Source organism: Catharus ustulatus, chromosome 7 (assembly GCF_009819885.2).
Source record: "Catharus ustulatus isolate bCatUst1 chromosome 7, bCatUst1.pri.v2, whole genome shotgun sequence".
Classification (NCBI taxonomy): Eukaryota; Metazoa; Chordata; class Aves; order Passeriformes; family Turdidae; genus Catharus; species Catharus ustulatus.
In genome coordinates, this window is record NC_046227.1 from 12,662,838 (window position 1) to 12,684,755 (window position 21,918).

General features: G+C 38.9%; 1 protein-coding gene across 2 annotated transcripts; it reads right to left on the bottom strand.

The window, feature by feature from the left end:
- Positions 1-318: 318 nt before the first annotated feature.
- ZDBF2 (zinc finger DBF-type containing 2) lies at positions 319-16,311 on the bottom strand. 2 transcript variants are annotated; one of them, XM_033065087.1, is made up of 8 exons: positions 16,232-16,311; positions 14,501-14,607; positions 13,881-13,932; positions 13,261-13,312; positions 12,588-12,693; positions 10,662-10,789; positions 4,781-7,572; positions 319-3,311 (listed from the first exon to the last, which is right to left on the bottom strand). In XM_033065087.1, the coding sequence occupies exons 2-8, from the start codon at positions 14,600-14,602 to the stop codon at positions 3,166-3,168; spliced, it is 3,378 nt and encodes a 1,125-aa protein (XP_032920978.1). In that variant the 5' UTR covers positions 14,603-14,607; positions 16,232-16,311; the 3' UTR covers positions 319-3,165. The 2 variants fall into 2 exon arrangements, with proteins under 2 accessions (XP_032920978.1, XP_032920979.1); XM_033065088.1 differs by having other exon boundaries at positions 3,219-4,733; positions 5,010-7,572.
- Positions 16,312-21,918: the final 5,607 nt, after the last annotated feature.

The window sequence follows — 21,918 nt, forward strand, 5'->3', positions numbered from 1 at the left end:
AGTAAGCTCTGCAGGGATCTGGCTTGCCATGTGGTTGGGGCTTCTTGGTTTCATGCTGCCAAAAGAAGTTAGACATTTTAAATCTGTCATCTTCTCAATACCATCCTAGGGTGTCATTGCTTCAGCTGGCACAGAATAGCATGAATCTTGGCTTCACTGAGTCAAGATATCACACCATTGTGAACAGCTGTTTCAATTACAACTGTCTGCCTTCATAGTAGTAGCTTATTCCATAGCATTCTGTGATGTTCTTTCCACAACAAAGTATTGCAAATAGCTTCAAGGTAAATTCTACTTCAAGAACAAAGAAACTCCAAAAGCATATATTCAGTCTTTATTTTATTAAAACAAGATTTGTTCTGCTGAAGGAATGAATGAGTTTATAACTGCAAAACAAACAAGGAACAAAACCTTTGCTTCTGGACATGCTCAGGACTACACTATTACAATTTTTGTTCTGAAAAATATTATCAGGAATGCTGTAATTCAGCAAATAGAACATTAAATGCAAAAATTCAGTGATTTTAGTTACATTAGTGAGAGAGATACATTTTACTTTTCCTATCTGTCCCCAAAACACCAATAGCTGAAAAACCTTTATTTCCAGTATGAATTCAGATTACTTTGTTTTCAGGCAGAGTGACCCTAAGGGGAAAAAAAAAAAGACCACCAAAGGAATCATCATCCCACTCCTGTTTCACACTCTTCAGTGAAGTAAAGCAGACACCCAAGCACAGGAACACCTGTGCCAACCTGCCCTCTGCACTTCACACTGGGACGACATTCTCTTCTGTCACCGATTTACTTCCAAACAGAACATACTGCCCTGAAATTTAGCTCTTTACAAGATAAAAAAAGAAACACATGACTGAGAAAAACCAATAGAAACTACAAATCTGAAATAAAATGAGCAGAAGATACAGAGGAAGAACATCCAGCAACAACACTGGATGAGTCTATAGTATCACTGCATCCTTACAAAACCACATTGTGTCAAATGAGCATAGACAGAAGAGACAGAGAAGCAGATAAAAATTACAATATCAAGCAAAATTATTGCAAAATATGTTATCAATAACGAGAACATAAAAACCACAAAACACAGTCTCATTTGGGCACAAATTTAGCATGAAACTTAAACACAACTTCAGATGAAGCCATAGGTTCATTATAAACAGAAATATCTCATTTATCTGAGTCCCAGAGAGGGGTACTTTCATTAAACAATTACAAAAGCATTGGATACAAACCTTCAGAAATAACAAGAGAGCAAAAAAGCCCATCAGAAAATTAACTGAAGAGCTGCAAGGTGCAAGTGTCAGGTATCTAAAGTTTTGGGGGAGTGCTATTTTATGTTTGGTTAGCTCCTGGCACATGACTGGGTCACACTCATGGTTCACAACACTAGTGAATAATAAAAATCTACCTGCTTAGAATAAGATTGTTTTGAAAGGTTGAATGAGTACTTTATGAAGTGAGAGACTTTTTTAAAAATTATGAAATGTATAATAAAAACGACGAACTTACAGATCAAAACTGTGTATATATTGAAGAAAACTATTAAAGAAGATACTGGTTCTAACTGCTGCCAATTTAATTCAGAAAGTATGACTTTATTCCTCTCTAGCTCTTTTCTTGCTTCTCAATATTAAGACACGCAAATATACTGAGAAAACATCTTTGTCCACTCATATTAAAAGAACCAGTTCTCTCTCACAAAAAAACACCAATGGAAAAAAGAAACACAAACAAAAATAGAAACAAGAAGTACCACCCAAAAACAACCAACCCACCAATTTCGGAGAGAAAGTATTTCAGTTCTCAAGTTTGCCATTTGTGCAGACTTCTCAATCATGTTTTGAAGTATCGGCCACGCTGCTAATGAAACAAAGGGCAGAAACTGTATTACTTATCTAACAGGAAAGTGCTTGCCTATTTCTCAAGAATTTTCTTCTTCTTTCACATTATATTGAATATCTTTGCAGTATTTGCAAATATGTTCTTAATTCTCTTTCCAAAGCAGTTTCAGCATTTACTTCTCACATCACAGTCCTTCCTCTTTTTCCTAGTGGTCATTGAGCATGCACAGAAGAGGTTTCTGAACACTCAGAAGCGAGGCTCAGATTAACATCCAAGCCTACAGTAAAACTCATTTTGACAATGTCAACCACAGAAATGTTTCCAGACTTGTACCTCAAGTCTTACTCTTCTAATAAATTCTTATACTTTTTTTTTTTCATTTTTCTTTTTTTTTAAAGGAAAATATATAGCTACTTACACTTTTATTTAAATATAACAATTTCCTTCTAAAAAACCCACCCTGATAAGAGAGTCTATTATCAAAACTGAAAAAAAACCCACATTAAAGTCTACAAATATTAGACATTTTACAGTCCTCAACACATTTTTATTACTCAAGATTTCAAGGAAAAGTTGTGCACTGGAGTAAGACAAATGTACAATGAGTGAGTATGGAGAACAGTATTTTGACTATAAACAAATACACACTAGTGTTCTTAAAGTACAATGTGCATTAAAATTTACACACAAAATAATTCATGCTCTTCACATGTGAAATACTGTGAAAAACAAGATGGGTGAAGTTAGATAGGAAAACATTCCTGTATCATAAAAATATGTTAGAATGGGACTTCTCTATAGTTAAAGCTTTGCTTTAAAACAAATTTTATTTAAAAATCTTCTTTTGCTTATCTAAAAATTAGCCTTTCTATAAAAACCATTCCTTTAAAACTTTGCTTTAAAAACATCAGTTTTATATTAGACAAAATATTAAATTATACAGGCACAATTAGCTGAGGGCTATAAGAATTTATATTATAGCCCTTCATTTTCCAGTGACTTGCAATACAGTCATAAGATTCTGTGTCTACTGACAACCAGAAGAAAATTCATCCATAGAAATCAACTTTCATATAAAAAAATAAAATAAATTAAAACCAAACAAAAAATCTGTCAGACCATATTTGACTTATAAAGGAACTCTGCAGCTGACATATGCCCATCTTTTATTTATCTTGGGAAACATGCACATACATAAAAAAGATTCCCAAAACATTCTCTGAACATGTGGTTTATGAAGACAGCTTTTATATTTCCTTCAGATACTGTATATTAAAAAAAACCATTTCCAAGTCCACCTTTATCTCAGTCCAAATCTGTGACCCTTGACACTCCAGAAAGAAGTGAATGAAGAATCAAGAATGGTTTTGTTTTCTGAGGGGAAAACGCACAGATATTTTCAATGCCAGACACAGCAGAGTCCATTCTTTTCCATGATTTTCTTGTGTTTTCTGAAAAACATATTGCACCTCTAGAGAATTTATGAAGACCTTCAAGGTAAAATAGATTATAATATAGCTCAAACTGAAGAATTGAAAACCAAAGGCTGGATTATGATGATGTGTAACTACGTGCTTAATTTACTATAAATTAACCATTAATCTTGGGTTTTAAAGCACAGAAACATCTGTAAGACTGGCTTTATGTCTCCTAACCACATTAAGTAAACTGTCATCATACCAACTATTAAAAAAAGAAAGAAAACTAAGCTAAAACCCCATGAGGTTGGGGGTTTTTTTGCCATAAAACCATAGTAGATGGAACATCAGTGGCCAAATGTGAATCTCTATGGAGTATAATTTTAATTCAACCAGGTTTTTTAACCAAATATCTAAACTCTTAATACATTAAGATGGATGCTGTGTTAGGTTTATTTAAATATTTTACTGAAAATTTAGGAAGTCTGAAATCTAGTACATAAAAATTTAACCAGCACTACACCAAATAAAGCCAGAAAAGCACAGAATCCCAAACTCAAGGCTGACATTCTAAAACAACTTACTGCTATTTGTTCGCATTATAATTTTCCATCCCTGTCATTAAGGAATGTGAGATTCACCCACAAGCTTAATCAATAAGCTATTGAAAACAAACAAAAAACCCCAAATCTAACTCCATATTTCTTTTAGAATTTGAGATTTCACTTCAGCCACCACCATTTGAACAGTCCCCTAAGGAGACATATTTCCTTACCAACAAGGTCCATTATTGCTTGATGAGAGCCCACAGTGACTTTTAGTAAAAAAAAAGCTTTAGACATGGTCTCAGGAACAAAGAAGTCAATATAAAATGTGTAACATTGTCTTTCATTTCAAGAAAGCACTGGATTGATCTGAATTGTATCATACTGTATTAATTTTAATGCCATTCCACAGGCAAGTATATATTATGTGTTGAAGAAGGTGCACATATACACTAACACAAAATATATATAGAGTTCAGTCCCGACTGATGTATCTTCATTAAATTTCTACCATAGCAACTGAGTCATCTTCTGCAGTTTAGAATTATGTGAAAAAATTAAAATAGGCACAATTAATTAACACAGCTTCTAAATTACCTTATTAGTGTGCACTGTTATGCACTGATAATACCTTAATAACAATATGATACCATTCAAGGTCATTTTGCTGATGTACAAGTGAAGAATAGTAAATATGATTCTAAGTGCTTTTAAATAAAATTCACAACTTCTGCAGCTTTACACAGTAGAACAGTGCAATATATTGTGTCCCCACATTCCAGGAAAAAGAGCTGAGTTTATAGTTGTATGTGTTTCACATGAGACCGGCTTTGCACTTTCTGGAGCTCTAGCACTTCAACTGCGTTGTCTATGACCTCCTTTTTTTCCCCCCTTCCTTCTTCCAGGTTGGCTATAAAAAAAAAAGAAAAAAATGTTCTTTTGGTAGCTAGCTCTCACCTGGTAGAACAAGACAGTTTCGAAGTAATGGTACAGCAGAAGTTCTTCCAGAGGGTCGGCTTGCAGTGTCAGGATGACCCCAATCTCCACTTACTTTCCAGTTCCTGACTTTGGAGGAAGCTTGCTCTGGTTTCTTGGGAAAAGATTCTGATGTGACTTTCTGCCTTTTTTCAGGAATCCCTGTTACAACCGCTGAGTTAAGAAAGGCCCTTTTTGGTTTCCTCCTCACCTTTAATTTTTTAGCATCAGGCTTTTCTTTCTTAGGGTGCTTTCCCACTGTAGTTCTCCTTGTCTGGTACCTATGGATGGAGAAATCAGACTTCTGGGCACAAGGCTGAAGTTGTCTTTTCATCCCCTCTTTCTGCTGTTTTTTAGTTCTGGATGTTTGTTTGCCTGTGGTTACTCTGTTTCCTCTCCTCCCAATAGTGCATCTGACAGACTTAGATCCTGCAGCCTTTCTGGAAAAAACTGGTTCTTTATTAGTGCCTTCTTTTCTTGTCCACATTGGTTTTGGAGTCTCCCTCTCTAACCACTCACTCCTGATGGAGGTCAGAGGAGTTTTGGTGATTTTATTAAATGGAATTAATCTGTAGTCTCCTTCTATCACAGAGTTCAAAGGTGAAATGATTAGGTGTTTAAAAGAGTTCTCCGAAACAAGACAATCTGTTCTTTCCGTGCAAACAGAAGGTCCATCTGCCTTTTGACTTGAGGCTGCATCATTCCCTTTATCTTGATCTGGCAGGAAAGATGCTGGAGAAGAACTACAGAAGTCTGACCAATCGAGAGACTTTGATTGCATGCTTTCTCTCTGTGTATCAGCTAGTTTCTTCATGTTTGCATCTAAGCTGAGACTTCTGAAAAGCTGTCGAACATGAGAGGGTTTTTTGGCCTTTTCTCCAACTGTACTCTTGGGAGGTGTTTTCAGAATTCTATTTGTCAGTGGGTCATAATATTTGAGAGAACACTGTTTGTACTTATACCTTACAGAGTACTTGCTATCTGTGGAGTGATGACTTTTCCTCATTTTGGCAATATCTATAGGTTTACCTTTGCACTGTTTTACCTCTGGGCATGAGAGTACATACACCACTGTCTTGGGCTGCACAGGACTCATGATCTTGCTGTAGGACTCTGGAAGTTTAAGGGCACATAGTCTAGTTTTCACATTTGGAGTTTTTTCATTCTCCAGCCATGCAATGCTTGCCTTCTGATCAGCTGGATCAGATTGTCTTCTAGACGTTTTCCTTTTTGCTACAGGGTAGTTCAGCAGACTTGTTTGGGTGCCATGGCTAACTTTAACCACCTGACACCTTGAAGCCAGGCGCCATGTCCTTTTCCTAGGCATTTTCACAATTTGTGGGTTGCATAGTGTATCTGAGGCTAAAGACGGGTTATCAAAATCAGAGCCACCACTTAAAGGATCATTAAATTCTGGCAATGTTTTAACTGGTGCACTTTCTGTTCTATTACCCTCAACAATATTGATCCTTTGTTCATCCTTCTGCTTTTTTTTCTTCATTCTCTTCCCTGCACAGTTGGCTGAGGATTCACTGTTAAAGTAGCAGCGAAAACGACCTTCCCTGAAATCACGCACAAGTTCTTCAATTTTTATATCATCTTCGTACATTATCTGAGACCAAGTTTTTCCCACAAAAGAAGGAGGCACATGAGGCAGGGCTGGAAGAACTGGTTCTTCTTTTTTCACTGCTTCTATTTTCTCTAACGATTCAGTTTTTAAAACAGAAGAAAGCTGTGTTCCATAGGTTTTATCTCGCAAACATACTTGGACTTCTTTCAGGAATTCTATCTCTTTTATAGCTGCCTTGGGTAAATCTGTTCCTACCTGTATTGGTGCATCACAGTCAAAACTCATTTCAGAGCCCTCTAAATTAGTATGGTCAAGAAGTGATGAAAAAGGTACACTGGGATTATTATCTTCTTTGAAATCAATTTCTTCAGGTGTAGTTTCATGGCAGTATTTCAAAATTACATCTTCAATAGTTTCATCCACTGAACTTTCATCACCTCTGTTTGTCTTCATGTTTTTGCATCTTGCTAGTTGTGGGGATATCCCAAGATCTAGGGAGCTGCTGATACCCACAGTATCCCTGAGATGGAGATCAGACACCAAAGTTTCATCCTGAGTTCGTAAACTATCTCGCTTTGAGAGAGATTGACCTGAGGTAATAAAGGAAGAATTGCTGTGGCTGTGTGTAGGATTCTGATGAGGAACTAAAGGGCGTTTTGGGTGAACCCGTGTTGGAGCAGGATTCAGGCGTGGGTTCAATAACAAATCACTATTGCACACCTCCATTGCTCTTTCATCACACCTGCTACGCAGAAGCAGATTTGATGCTGCCAAATCCCTAACATTTTTTCCTGTTTTAGGATTAAAAGAGGAACTGTGGCTTGTAGGACTGAGAGAAAACTGTTGAGGTACAGGGCTCACAGTTGTAAACTGACCTTCATGGCTACGATTTGCAATTCGAACATTTTTCAGAGTTACCCATTTCTTATCACTACAAATGCCAACAGACTGCTGGGATATTCCTGGAACACGTTCCTGGCCTCTTTGAAGTTTTTGAAAACCTTCTTGTGTAACAAAAGTTTTCTTTGTGCCCTCATGAGACAGGCATGGAACAGAAGAGCCTATTTCACTAATGGACTCCTGGTCTTTTCTGGAAATCTCCTGTTTCTCACTATTCCTCTTTTTCTGCATCTCTTCCGAGGACATGGAAGAAATCCTAGGAGCCTCCAGAGTGACAGGTAGTGGCATGTCATCATAGGTTGGTCTAAAGGGGAGGAGAGAAAAAACAGCTTATATAAACACTGTAAATATGCTTAAAATTTTTCAAAAACAGCAGTGTGGGGGTTTTTAAAGAGTCATTACCCAGACTGCATCTCTTCTAGTCAACAAACTGAAATTACTGTTTCTGCTACTCTAGCAGAGATATTCAATTTCTTTTAATTATAGAGGGGGAAATGCTCCACAAAGCTGAAGATAACAATTTGGGCATTAGTCTATCACCCTCTCTATGCAATCATCAATTAAGAACAGCCAAACATAGATTACAATAATTTTATAAATACAGCAAAGCAGGAAAAGTAAAGACACTTCCTTTGTTTGAGTGGTAAACCTATTAATCATACTATCATTACTTAAAATCGAGCTTTTGTAGAAAAATGGAACATAATAATATGACACAGTATAAACCCATTGTTTAGTATAAATGCCCTTTTCCCCACAAAACATGGCTGCCTGATAGGAACTCTCACATGTGGCCAAGGAATTCCATGTTTACTGTTTCTCACAGACATACCACAGCTTCTGACTCACTCCTGGAAGAAGCCAAGTTAGGATTGTTCAGCCTTGCTGTGACAACAGATTTTTATATTTATATAACAGATTTTTAACTGGCAGTTCTATCTTTAGGACTACCTCAAACACAAGGGCTTGTGCCTTGCAGAATTAACACAGCTGACAGATATGGACTATGTTTCCTATGCAATACAGGAACCCATAAGGCTTCAATGTGTAGCAGCAAGGCAAATCCAACAAAAGCTATCTTAAAAAAATGGAAACATAACTGAAGAAGAGAATATTGAGTTTCACTCAAAAACTATAACCAGAGGTTGTGAGACCCAAATGGATGCTTACTTTAATACATGGCAGACATCAGCTAAAAGAAGTACTGTGAAAAAAAATTATAATACAGTACTTTCCTTGGTTATATAACTAAGAATATATATTTTTATATATATATACACACACAACTATATACTTGTTTATATAACTAAGATATATTCAGCTAAGGGATATACGACTGATTAAACAAGGGAAACCTCATATAATGAAACATCTAAAAATAACAGGATTATTTCTATTACTACATGAATACAAAGTAATCAGATACATCAGATGATCAAACAATGCCTGTCAGGTGAAATACAGCTTTGCCCTTGCATGAATTTTTGGTCACTTAAGCTCTGAAATAGGACCTAAAGGGAATGCCAGATGCAACAGAAATAATCTTTTACCCTCCTAACTTCAGAGTTCTTCCATCTTTGTGTGAAACATCTTTGCATCCTGGCATCTGGACACTGCTGAAAGACTGAATATAAAACTAAACAGATTTTCATATGGAGAAACTATAGCAAACTCCTAGGTCTCTAGCTCAGTTAACAGCTACAAGCAGTTCTCAAAAATTACTATTAAGCAAATGTCCCTGGGTGGAAGAGAACAGAACTACAGTTTTACATAGTTAGGATCTTCTGACTGTTTTGCTACAAATTACCCCCCTAAGCAGAATGAAGATTTACTTTCTAAAATGCTCAATACTATTTCTTTAGGTAAAAAACTTACATACCAAGAGTTTGGAGGAAGGAATGATTTGGTGGTTTGTGGGTGTCTGGTTTTGTTTTGTTTTTTTTACTGGGGGAGAACAACAATATCCTTTAAAATTCAGTATAAGGCAAAGCTCTGATGAATTTTTCCTTTTTCCACGTAACTACTAGATATACTGGTTCTGTAAAACAAATCAAGTCTTACAAATATTTCCATAATCTTTTAAAATGACACATGAAGATCTCTGGTGTGAATTCAGCTAAATAGTAAAAACAGGTACTTAAAGTACTAAGTGAAACCATGTATCCCAAGTGTTTTAACATGCGAAAGAAGAGAATCAACATCTTACCTCACATGTCAGTTAAAATCATAACTTTTTTTTCAGAGCAGGACCACAACATAAATCTACTCATGCTTTCTTTTCCATCTTTGCTTTTTTACCTCCAAACTCTGTCTAGATTTGGAGTTACTCTTCCCCCTTCTTCCTCCAACTTAAATCTAGATTTCGTACTTTATTTTTCTCATTCTATTCCTTCTTCCAACAGCTTAGAGGAACATGAGTATATTGTTTTTCCTTGTTAATAGGTTTTGTTCACCAAAGTAACAACCTTGTACTAGTGACACCTCAAGAGAAGGCTTTCTTAAAGTAAATCCTGTATTTCCATGGCAAAAAATGGTGAATGTTCTCAAGATAGTGCAATTAAATCTAATTATTTAAGATAGGTGGACAATTTATTTACTTGTAGTGATGTGTACATCATGTCCTGGGCTAGTTTGGCACAGATGTGCATATTAGCGTATTCTGTGACATCCCTGAGAATAACAGTGAGTGCTTTCAGATAGAATAGCCTTCTGCTTGTTTGTCATACACATAGCAGAGTTGTATATTGAGAAACATGGCACCGCACTGAGATCAAACCACGATATTTTTGTCTGCCTTTCAAAACATAACAAATGAGGTTTAATTGATTTTCCTTCATCTACAGAGAAAAAATTTAACACACTGATCCTCTTATCACTCTTGAAATATGCACATGATAAATAAACACTTTTCAAAATCTAATTACAAATTAGCCAATTAATGTAATTCAAGTATTAATTGAACATGTGAAATGTAAGTATAATGAAAAAATAAACATATAAATCTTACCTGGCAAAAGTAACAAACAACAAACCAAAATTATGAACTCTTTCAAAACATACCATAAAATATACTGATAAATATATATACAAAGCCCAGAATTATAATATTTAGCATGAAATATATCAAGTTCAAATTTAAAGAATTTGTAAATGCATGTGGGATTGTGCAGTCTGCCATTGTAAGTGCTGACCTATATATTCCTTCTCTTTTCAGGTCTTCACACATAAATGCTATCAGTGGTGTTGTTTCAAATCCATAAGTAGCGAAGTCTATATGTCTTCTTTGAGCAAGTTTTACCTCAAATTTACTGCTCAGCAGTAGAACAAAAACAGGAATTCATAACACATGCATTCCACTAACACATATTAAGAAAAAAGCCTTCTGTATTATACCTGCTGTCATGGTATCTGTGGGGATGATGCTGTAAAACATCTTGCAGGAAACGTTCCATCAAGCTACTGGTACCCATACGATTCCTACAGTATGTTGTAAAATGTCTGTGCTGGGAGCTGAATATATGCTGGTGAAAGATACAGCAGATGATTAGTCTAATACTACTGCTAACACACAGGCCTATTCCCAGAAATTCCTTCCCAGGTTAAACATTACATCATTGCTATGAAAATCTTGAAAAAAACCTTTTTTATTATTTTAAAATCTTAATTGAGATTTTAAGTATGCTTAGGCAGTCTCAAATAATATTAAAATGTATTGAAACATCTTTCTGAGTCGGAACTTAAATTAGTGGTTCTGGTAGCTGCTGACAAAGCTCTTCTATTACAAATACTCTCACAAATCTCACAGTTGCTCACAAGTCTCTTAACCAGAACAAATACTCTGAATGTATCTACAAATTACAGTAAATTCACGAATACAAGCCGCACTGAGTATAAGCCGCATCTCTGGGTGTTGGCAAATATTTCGGTTTTTGTCCATAGATAAGCCGCACACGAATATAAGCCGCTCTGTCGTTCGCAGCGAGGACCCGCGTGCAATTAGTAACAGAACCGCGGGAGGGCGGGGTTTACTGGCTGAGCTAAGGCTGTGCAGGCTCGGCCCGCTAGGGGCCGCTGACGGGGCCAGGTGGCCCAGCCCGGTGCTGCCGCTCGGGGCCGGCCGCTGCTGCCACTGGGCTCGGTCACCCCGGGTCGGCGCTGCCCCGCGGTGGCAGGCAGGGATGGAGCTTCCCCCGCTCCTACGGCAGCGGCGGCGGGCGGGGACGGAGCTTTCCCGCGCCCGTGGCGCCGGCGGCGGGCGCGGACAAAGCACCCCGCCTCCTCCCCGAGCCGCGGCAATGGCGGCGCGCACTTCCCGCCTCCCCCCCCGGGCCGCGGCAATGGCGGCGCGCACTTCCCCCCGCCTCCCTGGGCCGCGGCAATGGCTGCGCAGGGCTCCCGTCGGCTCCCCGGGCCGCGGCAATGGCGGCGCCCCCCGCCCCCCCCCCCCCCCACCTCTCCTCCCCGGGCCGCGGCAATGGCGGCGCCCCCCGCCCCCCCCCCCCACCCACCTCTCCTCCCCGGGCCGCGGCAATGGCGGCGCACCCCTCCCCCGGGCTGCAGCAGAGGACGAAAGAGAGCTCTCCCGCCTCTCTCCCCGCCCCCCGTGCTGCCTGCAGGGAGCCAGGGCAACACGGTAACACTGTAACAATTGCGAAATGCCGGCTTTTACTGGTCGGTGCTTGGCTCGGCACTCTGGCTGGCACGTCTGGGGTTGTAAATGTCAGAAAATTATTAATATATTAGCCGCACCCGACTATTAGCCGCACTTCCGGGTTTCCACCAAAATTTTTGTCAAATTGCTGCGGCTTGTATTCGTGAAATTACTGTACTTATAATAATCTTGAACTTCATATGAGCAGACATTCTATAATTCACTTTAATTAACAAGAATTTAAGTGTAGAAGATTAAACAGGCCTCTGCTTTCTAATTTAAGAAGTCTGAAAGAGAGGAGACTGACAAAAGAACTGAAAACAGTTGATCAAACATCTCCAGCCTTGATATCTAACATATTACTATAACCCTAATACTTCAAAATATATAGAGATCTCAAGATTAAAGTCATAGGAAAAACCATAATGCAGAGCTGTGTGGCACTTCAGAAAAGCAGACTGCAGCAGCTGTGCCACTCCTCTGGCATCTTTTACAACAGGTAACAAGTAAGCAAGGTATTTTCCTCAGGGTATGTACTGCGCAATTCACAAACTGCTCATTTTCCACTCAGTGTTAGTTGTTCAGCACAGAAACTGATACTTATAAGCTGATAAAGCCTTGAGGTACTCCTTGCTATCTGCTGCCAAATTATGCAGAAGCTGTCTCACCTGTTCCAGATTACTGTAGTGTACATGGCAACAGTTGCAGTATCCCTGTCTATTTTGCACAGCGGATGTTCCAGGCTGAGGATGTTCTTGTCCTCTTCTGTGTAAACTGGAAGAAGTAGGTAATATTATCAAGACATGTTGGGTTGATTAATCCATGTCCTTAGCATGGAAATTCTAACTATCTATTTTACTTACAGATTTGGGAAAAACTTTCAAGATACATGTTTCTATTTTAGATTTGTAATGGTAAATGGGACTGCGCATTTTAAAGTATTCTCAAGCAAAGTTCACTAAAAAACTTTCCTTATATGCAGAACAAAGGATAAAAGTTTGAAGGCACAGTTAGCTGAAATCTGAAAATAACTACCTCTAAAGAAAAGGCAGAGTGGTTTTTTCATTTGTCTGTTTGTTAGCATTTTGAAATAAAAGAAAAAAAGACTAAAAACCACTTGGCATCCACACAGTAGTTTGGGGCACTACAACGTGCCTTTCCTACAGTTTTTAACAGTACATGAGTGTAAGACAAAAAGGACCTCCAATCATACACTTAACCCATTTTGTATCACAAAAACACTATTACACCAGGTAAGAGACAAGGCTGAAAAGCAGATTCCTCCCACTTTACTTTGGTAAGCAGTAAGTTGGATGCCAGTCAGATCATCACCTAACTTACCTGCTACTGCTGTCCTGTCGTGGAGAGCCCTCAACACCATGTCTTTGGATTCCTATAGAAAAACAAAAACAACCACCAAGAAATAAACCAACCAAACACACATGTACAAAACACAAAACCCAACAGAGTACGGAGCTGGAGAGTTTTACCTGCAGCTAGCTACTTCTCTTATATAGTATTCGTCAAAACTACTACTTTAAAGGAAGATAAAACATCTAGTAAGTTCAAAAAAGTATTAAGAGATCCTTTTGTCTGCAAAGTTCATCCAACAAGTTAATAAAATCAGCTTCACTCTTTCATAGCTGAGGTGAGTGAGTTTTTCTACTGATTCATCTGCGTTCAAGGCTAGGCAATCTACATTGGTACTGCAACATCCATGATCACTGAGATAAAATGTGAAGCATCTCAAACAGCTTACAACTGGACAAGAAAATTACATCTACATGGAAACTTTGTGGATGATTTAGAAGTCACTCCTTCCATCTCAGTTCCATAATGAAATTTAAGAAATCAAAGTATGCAATTGAACTACAAGGTAAAGTAATGCTTCTATTGATAGTTATTACATTTTTAAATGTAAGTGTAACAAAAACCACTTCGAACTTTTTTCAACTTCTTACCTTGTGCTGAAGAAGCAGAAGCTTCATCAGATTGTTTGAGTCTCTCAAACATCTGTAAGTAAAAAATTTTTACAGTCAGTCCGTCTTCATACTCACTGTATCCTGAAGCTCCTTCTTCAGTCCAAGCTACAAGCTCTTTAGAAGCTCTAAACTTGAAGCTGCATTCTAAAAAGAAACTTCTGCTTTACTAGGTTACCCTAATACTACATTTAACAATACATTTTAGCTTTGACAGAAGGGGCTAACTTTTAATTAATGAAATCAAATACTATACTTATGAGCACAGCCCACACTCTGTTAGGTTACTAAGCAATAATCTTGTCAAATTAATTTAATTACTTAATTTCCTAAGCTGCCTTAACGATTAAGACAGGAGATATGTGTAAGAAAACCCACATGAGACCTACACAACATAAAGTAATTATCTAGGCTGGAAAAGTAATCCATATTACTCAAAAGATCTGCAAATCAATTTTGCATCTCACAATTTTTAATAAAATTTGACCGCAGTAACAAGCAGTTACGTGCTTTAGAGTGTCCAAACACAAAGGACTTCCAGGTGTCACACAGGTCTTTTACATTATGGAGCACAAGCATTAAACCAGCTCTCTAGTACCTACCTTAGAATCACCAACCTTCCTCATCCACCAAAGCTGACTCCAGACTAGCAAGCAACGAATGTCGAACAGGAGGCCATTTGCAGTGCAGGACACTTCTCTCATCCCATCTGGCAACATGGAAGTTAAAGAGCCTTTTAAAATCGCATTAATAATGCACGATTTCCATGCCCTAAGGCAAGTAAATTTTTCTGTACCATTTTGCAAACACTTGAACAAATGGATAAATCTTTTTGAAGCGGCACATCTTTTTTAATATGAAAGTAATTCTGACAGTCTTTTCTAAATAAATGTTAACCATTCCTTCTGGAATAACTTTTTTTCTTCTTTCTTCCTCACGGGCCCTGTGAACTAAACATTGTTGTCATTCCCCAGACTACGGACTGCTCATGATAAAATATCTGGGCTGTTATAGCAGGTATGCTGAGGAAAATAAGTTAAGAGCTCAACTTTAAACACCCTCCTCACCCCCAAAACAAAACAATCCACCAAAACACCAAACTCCTTCTACTTCCCAAATTATTAAAAAACAAAATAAACAAGAAACCACAGCTGTTCCTATAAACCTTTTCATCTGGCAGCTGAGAAAAGTTTTTTTGATAGATAAACTGATCTCAGTCGTCCTGTTCTATTTCCTATATACTGCCAGACCAAAAAGAAAGTGAAGGAAAAACACAGAAAACTCTCCCTCATGAGTGATCCTTTATGCATAAGAACTTGTTCCACCTGCTTGAAGTCAGCTTCCTGCTACTTTAAGTCTTACTGTACACATACAACCTTATGATAAAGCTGAAAGCGTGGCAAGAGTGCAGCAACCACAGGGGAGGCAGCCGGCGGTTCCACAGCCAGCAGGGGACACCACAGCCGTTCATCCCTCCCCATTCACGCCCCAAAAGGAGATTAAAGCACCTTGACACACCAGGTTCAGTTTCGTCTCAAAGATGCAAAGCAGCGGAATATGGAGGAAGACCTATTGCCTTAGGGGGAATTTCTTAGAGGAAAATCTATTCTCTTCATTTTTGTAAAATTCTAACCAAGCTATTTCAGCAGCTGTCTCTAAAACCAATGCTTCGTTTTGGCTTCATTGAATTACTCTGTGTACAGTGGGTAGAGAATTAAAAACTTCAATCATAGTTAACAACGCAACCAAAAGGCAACCAAAAACAACCAACCAGTGGTGCATTCTGATAGTATCTGGGTGTCAAAGGCATCAGATAAACTCTCCAGACAGTGTCACTCGTGCACCGCAACACGTAAAAACAAAAAGAGTGAAAAGGAAATAAAAACTGCTCCACGAAATACACCTCAAACAACTCTGCGATCCCTTCACCTGAGAGCAACTGTGCTGGGCCAGCAGAGGGAGAACAAGGGGGGAAACTGCCCAAAACAGAGGGACTTGCCTTCCCACAGCGCTACCACAGGCACGGAGGCGGCAGCTCCCCTCAGGAGCGGCCCCTGCCCCGCGGCCTCCGCCAGGTGCGGCTCCGTCCCGGCGGCACCGAGCGCGCCGTGCCCGCCTCGCCTCGCCCCATCTCCCGCCGGGCCCCGCCGCCCGGGGCGGAGCCGCAGGAGCCGCAGGGCCGGCCGGCAGCCGAGGGACCAGGGCCGGCCGTGCCCCGGGAGCTCCGCCCGCCCCGCCGGGAGCCGGCACCGCCGCCGGGCGCTGAGGGGACGCTGAGGCGGCCGCGCGCTCGTCCGCCCGCTCCCGATTCCCCGCTGCCGGCGCCGTCTCACCTCCATCATTCCCCGTTCGCTCTTCAGTGCCGCGCTGGGGTCAAGGGACGCCATCCTCTGCTTCCTGCTCCGGGTCGGCGGGCCGCGCCCCGCGAAGGGAATGGCGGGAGCTGCGGTTCCCGGGCCGCCGCTCCGGGCCCGTCCTTCCCTGAGCGCCGCGCTCCGCCCGCCCGCGGCGCCGTCCGCGCCCGCCATGCGGCCGGGCTGCCCGCAGCTGCGCAGCGAGCGGGCTCGGGGCCGCAGAGCCGCGCTTCCTGCAGCCCGGGCGGCCGAACAGTGCTCCGCGGCACCTCGGGGGGGCGTCTCTGCCAGCCCGCCCGCGTGTTTCTGCTTGCGGAAAAGTGACCGCTTAGCTACGTCTCATTTCAACAGCTGTACCAGTCATTTGCTCCTTCAAAACACATTATTTCATGTGCTTGAGAGCAGGCTAAAAGGTTTAACTTTTTTTTTTTTTTTTTTTTTTTTTCCTTCCGGCTGTTAGAAGTACGTGCTGTGACTTGTTCGAACAGGTTTTATCAGAATTTTGAAGTCTGACTTTATCAGAGTTAATGCTAGAGCTGCTTCTCTTATAAGTGAGCTTAGGAATGTGACCTTACCTCAGGTTCTGTTTTGAGTTACAGGGTTCTGAACATTTATCTGGTCTGCTGTGGGAACCCAGCCATCGCATATTTCTCTCATTATGCTGAAGCAGCAGGGTGTTTTATGCAATCCAGGCAGACACAAAAGTCAACACAACACCCTTATGTGTGAAGACAGGTGCAGATACAGGCTTGGATTGTGCAACGGAGGGAAAGCAATCTTGAATGCACTGTAATACGGAAAATTTAAAAAGGTTGCTGTGAAAAGGCTCTGCTGTGTGGCTATGTGATTATGAAACCATGGCTTAGCAATGTCCACCCACGCTGAGCCAGTAATTCAACACAAATTTCAGATGACAGAAGAGTAGGAGACCGCCCTCTTTACGAGGGCTGAATTTAATGCTGTTGGATTCTTTTGATACATGCATACCTATTAATATATCTTTCTTACTGAAAAATAAATACTTACTACAAAACTAAAGTTGTCTGATGGTATTTTGTTGCCTGTTACAATACACAGCTTGGGGAAACTGGAACTTTCAGCCGGGAGCATTGGCACGCATGGAAGGCTCAGGCACGTGCCCAAATTATCACACGTCAGCAGAGCTTCATTGTTCGAACATGTGGCGAACACATACATAGACATGTTATCTTAGGCTAAAATAGTTTACTTTTATGGTGGTTTATGGCAGGATTAGTGAGTTACTGTGGCTCAGCTAGCTCCATAGCTTGTTGAAACAAAGGAAGCTTGGTTACATAGCTGAGGCACTGAAGTTTCTTTTCCAGAATGGCTCATGTGAAACAAAAGCCCTTTTTAGCAATGAGAAATCTATGCAGTCTGTCTTAAAATGCCATACAACTTGTCCTCCGAATATTCCTGAATATTTTTGCAGGATAGAATGTAACCTTCTCTCTTGGACTGTCACTCAGAGATAGCAGAACTTAAACTTGTGTTGCAAAGTATTTCTTAGCTTTCAACTCTTTCTGTATGTATGAGCTTGAGGTTGCACCTTGATTCAAAATCAAGTGAGGTACTGTGAGAGATTACTTCCCTTCAGTCTTCTCTTTCCCACTAGGAAACTACTCCTCATATATGTGCATGAATATTGAGTAGGCTGACAAACTTCCCCTTAAAAAATTGCGCTTTCTTCTGATCTAAGCATCAGACTTTTTTTCTCTTTGTTGATATCTTTCCTCATGTATTCAGATTTTTTAAACTGCCCCTTACTTTTCACTGCTTTGCTTTCTACTTTGCTTTGTTGTGGTATTCACTTCTGTTATCCAAATGTGAGTCAAAGTTATACCTATGAAATCATTGAGACAAATTAACAAAGACTGACTCTTTCCTAAAGAGTCTCAGATTTCTTCTGACAGCTGCATTCAGATTGGAAAAGAGAGAATGTGATGAAAGGAAGTCAGGGTTGGTAAAACTAGCTGTCAAGAAACTCTTGGCTAGATTTTTAGTTTGTTGCATATGTGCTTTATATATTCTGATGTTACAAGCCTAATTTATCCTTAAATCGTTGCTTTGGTAAAGTTCTTCAAAGGATCTGAGCTAAGTGTTGAATGACTGACAGCAGTTGAAGGTCTGGGGCTTGAGCCATGCAGAGATTACGTACTTCTGCCAAATGTTCCCAAAGATGGGCTGCTAGTTTTAGCCTGGATTGTAGCAAGGCAGTGTGACTACATGCTTAGAGTTTAGAGAACTTTACATTCTTAGCAACCTTGGGGAAGAAGTATCTTTTCAAATTTACAGATGAGTGGGTGTTCCATAGTGCCTGGCACTATATTAAAACCTTTAATTCCTAAGAAGTAATTGTATTTCTCTGAAAAGTCTGATGTTGGCCACTGGCCAATATCAGGTATGAGATTTATGGAACAATTATTATGGTATTCCAGTTTTCCACCTTAATATGAATTCTGTGATATTTAATAAGCTTTTTTTCAAAGTAAAAGAAAATAATTCCTCACGAGTGTAAAAGGCAAGGATAATCTCTTCACAAAACAGAGTTTCTTGTTTTCTTTGCTCTGCTTTACTCAGTTTGCTGGGGTTGACAGATTACTATTACACATTGATTCTTCTTTATTATAAGCATTTTTCTCATTTTTGAATGAAAAACATATTTTTTTCTAAAAAATGGTCTTTTATTTACTTTGATATGGCACTGAAATTAAATGAAAACACAAACCATTTTTTTTCTCTGTTTTTGAAAGAGGCAAATTTATTATGGGCATTTTGCTTGCTTTCTCATTATCTAAAACTGAACTTTGCTTTTTGCTCTGTGTTCAAAGTTATATATTTTTTTTAATTTTAGCATAAGAGCTTTACCCGAACTAATAATAAAAACATTCTTAATATGCAGGATATTAGCTTAACCCCAAAACTCAAAGATACTGTAAAGGTTGTTGGTTTTGCTTCTTATTTTCTTGTCAGAACAACCTTCTTAAGATTAAAAGTTTGAAATTTAAATTTTCTTTTTAATTGCTGAATTTTTAAATCAACCAAATAGCTTGGCAGCTGTGTTATAATTGAAACATGATTGTGTAGTGACCAATAAAAAAGTTTGAAATATGATTTAGAAGTTTTAAAAGAGAGCTTTAAAAAATTGCTTTTGAAATGCATGGGCTGAGCATTGTCTCCTAAAAAATAGTATTTTATTCTCTTGTAATCAGGTCTTAAATTTTTAAAAGATGATTTGAAATTCTACACAGTATGACTCTTCTTCCAATATCTTATTAGAAGAAAATCCTCCCCTAATCTATTTTTTATTGTTATTTGGAGGCTATGCTGCTGCTTTCATAGGCTTACATTGTCAATTTGTGGGTTCTATGTGTTTTTTTCCACTAAAATTGCTCTCTATATTTTATTTCTGTATACATCTACAGAATATAGAGATTTTTATTATAATAGTGCTGAGAAATGGGATGCACTGATCCCAGGGGGTTTTATTACTGCTGTTAGGACTGCTGTTGCTGTTTATTTCCTGGCAGGTCGTCCAGAAGGAGCAGCTGAGGAGACAACTGTGAATGGATCACTTTAAACAGTATGACTACAAAATATGTCCCAATCCAGTGTTTTCAGAAAGTCTCTGTATGATGGGCTTCTAATCATCTTACGTTAGATTTCAAAACCATGCCCTAGCTTTGCTGCAATTTTTTTTAATCTCTCCATTAGCTTGAATTAACTTGTTTTTAGGGTGTTCTGTTCTGTTCTGAAAGAAAATGCAATGAAAATAAATCAGCAGTTGACAAGCTGGTATACTAAAGGGCAGTCTGCTTTCAGAGAACAGGTTTTCCTCACAAAATGCTGGATATTTACTGTTACAGTAATTTCTGTTTTCAGTAAATGATTGTTCAGTCAGTTAATCTCTCCAAAATAACTCTGCCTGTTTTTTTAGGGTGGTGACATAAAGGAAGGGACTAGGTCAGTAATTAGACTTATGGTTGCCTGTAGGTGACTGCTTATGAATTGCAGGATATTCTTTGACCTTCACGTTGTACAAAGAGTTTTTTTTATAGCTGCAAAACTAGCAGTTTCTTAGAATTTCTCTATTCTGTTTTTCCATTGTTTCATATTTACTTTCAAATATAATGCCAATTTTAAAATTGTGTGATTGATATAGTCAGATTGAAAATTGCAAGATTTTCAAGTGTAATTGTTGATTACCAAATTACTTGTAAATATATGATCATTTCGGACATGTATGTGCTGGAAGATGCAATGGAAAGTCATAAAATGACTCCATTTCCTCCATGCTGGAGGGGACTCTGCAGCCTGAGAGCCTTCAGCTATGAAAGGAACAGAAATATCAGTAGGTTCTTGTGTTAACCAAAGTCAGAGAACCTGACTGAAATACACTTATTAACCTTGCCTACCTAGCATCATGTTTTCTTTAACCTGTTTTAAACCATCCTTTTTAGTAACAGATAAGGTAACAAATGAACGTGGCTTTTTATTCAGATGCCAATGTGAGTGTCATGAAATATTTAAAATAAGTATAATAGATGGCTAATACTCCCTTATAGCCTACCTCACATAGCAGGAACTCAAAGCATTTTTGCATAAGTAAATATTAATTCCCTTTACTGCAGCAGGCAATAATGTTTTTCTGATACAAAGAGATCATTTTCTAAAAGCTGCTTGGAAGGTTAATTCTGTTTATTGAGAATTTTCAAGTTCGCAGAAGTTTTGAACCCGCTTTTGCCCCTTGTAATATTCTGAATTAAATGTTTTTATACATCCATTTTAATGGAACTTTTCTGATTTTCATGTAAAATGCCTCCGCAGCTTCCTTGTCTGTAGTGTCATTTATGGGAGTTATAGGAGTTGAGGAGTTCCAAATATATATACTATTATGTTGGGTCACTGGATGTTCTGCAGTCAGTTTAAGGTGGGGTCAAAATGTATTCCCAAGGTAGTTAAGTAAGTGTTATTTTTCTCTGCTCTGGCTGCTCTAAATCATGTAAAAAATTTTTTATGTTTCCGCAATAAACCACGTAAGATATTTTCTTACATCTGTGAAGAAGTGGACTCTCTACTTTGCGTTACCATGGGGATAATTTAAAGAAAGATTTCTTTATCCTATGGAGGAAGCAAGCAGAAAGTTAAACAAGGGAAGTTCTGGGTTTTTTTTTTCCCATGGACAAAACTTAATTTTAGGCTAGGAATGCTGGTAAGCAAAAACATCAGCCTTTGAAAAAAGTCTCTTTCTGTTATAGTTTTCATTGAAAAATTTTAAAAGGGAGAAAAAAGAACTTTTAAACAAAAAGCCTTTCATTTGATTTGTGTTTCTTCAGCATTTGACATACTATTACTTTGGACCAGAGTTTGGCCTCTCTTTTTCTGACCTGTTCTATGTTGTTAGATTGCCTATGTTTCTAATACTGAAGTAATTGGAGTTCCATTTCTGGTTTGCACCCAAGGTACGTACAATTAATGTAATTTCCCTTTGCCTAGTCTCTCAGCCTGAAATGGAGAAGTGGCTGTTCCCTTCTCCACAAGTTTCCCTTCTCTTCTCTTAAAACAAGGGAGCCTATTTGTCTTGAAAAGACAAGTAGCAACTTCAGTATTCCTTACATAGCAGGCTAAGTCCAATCTCTATATTCATG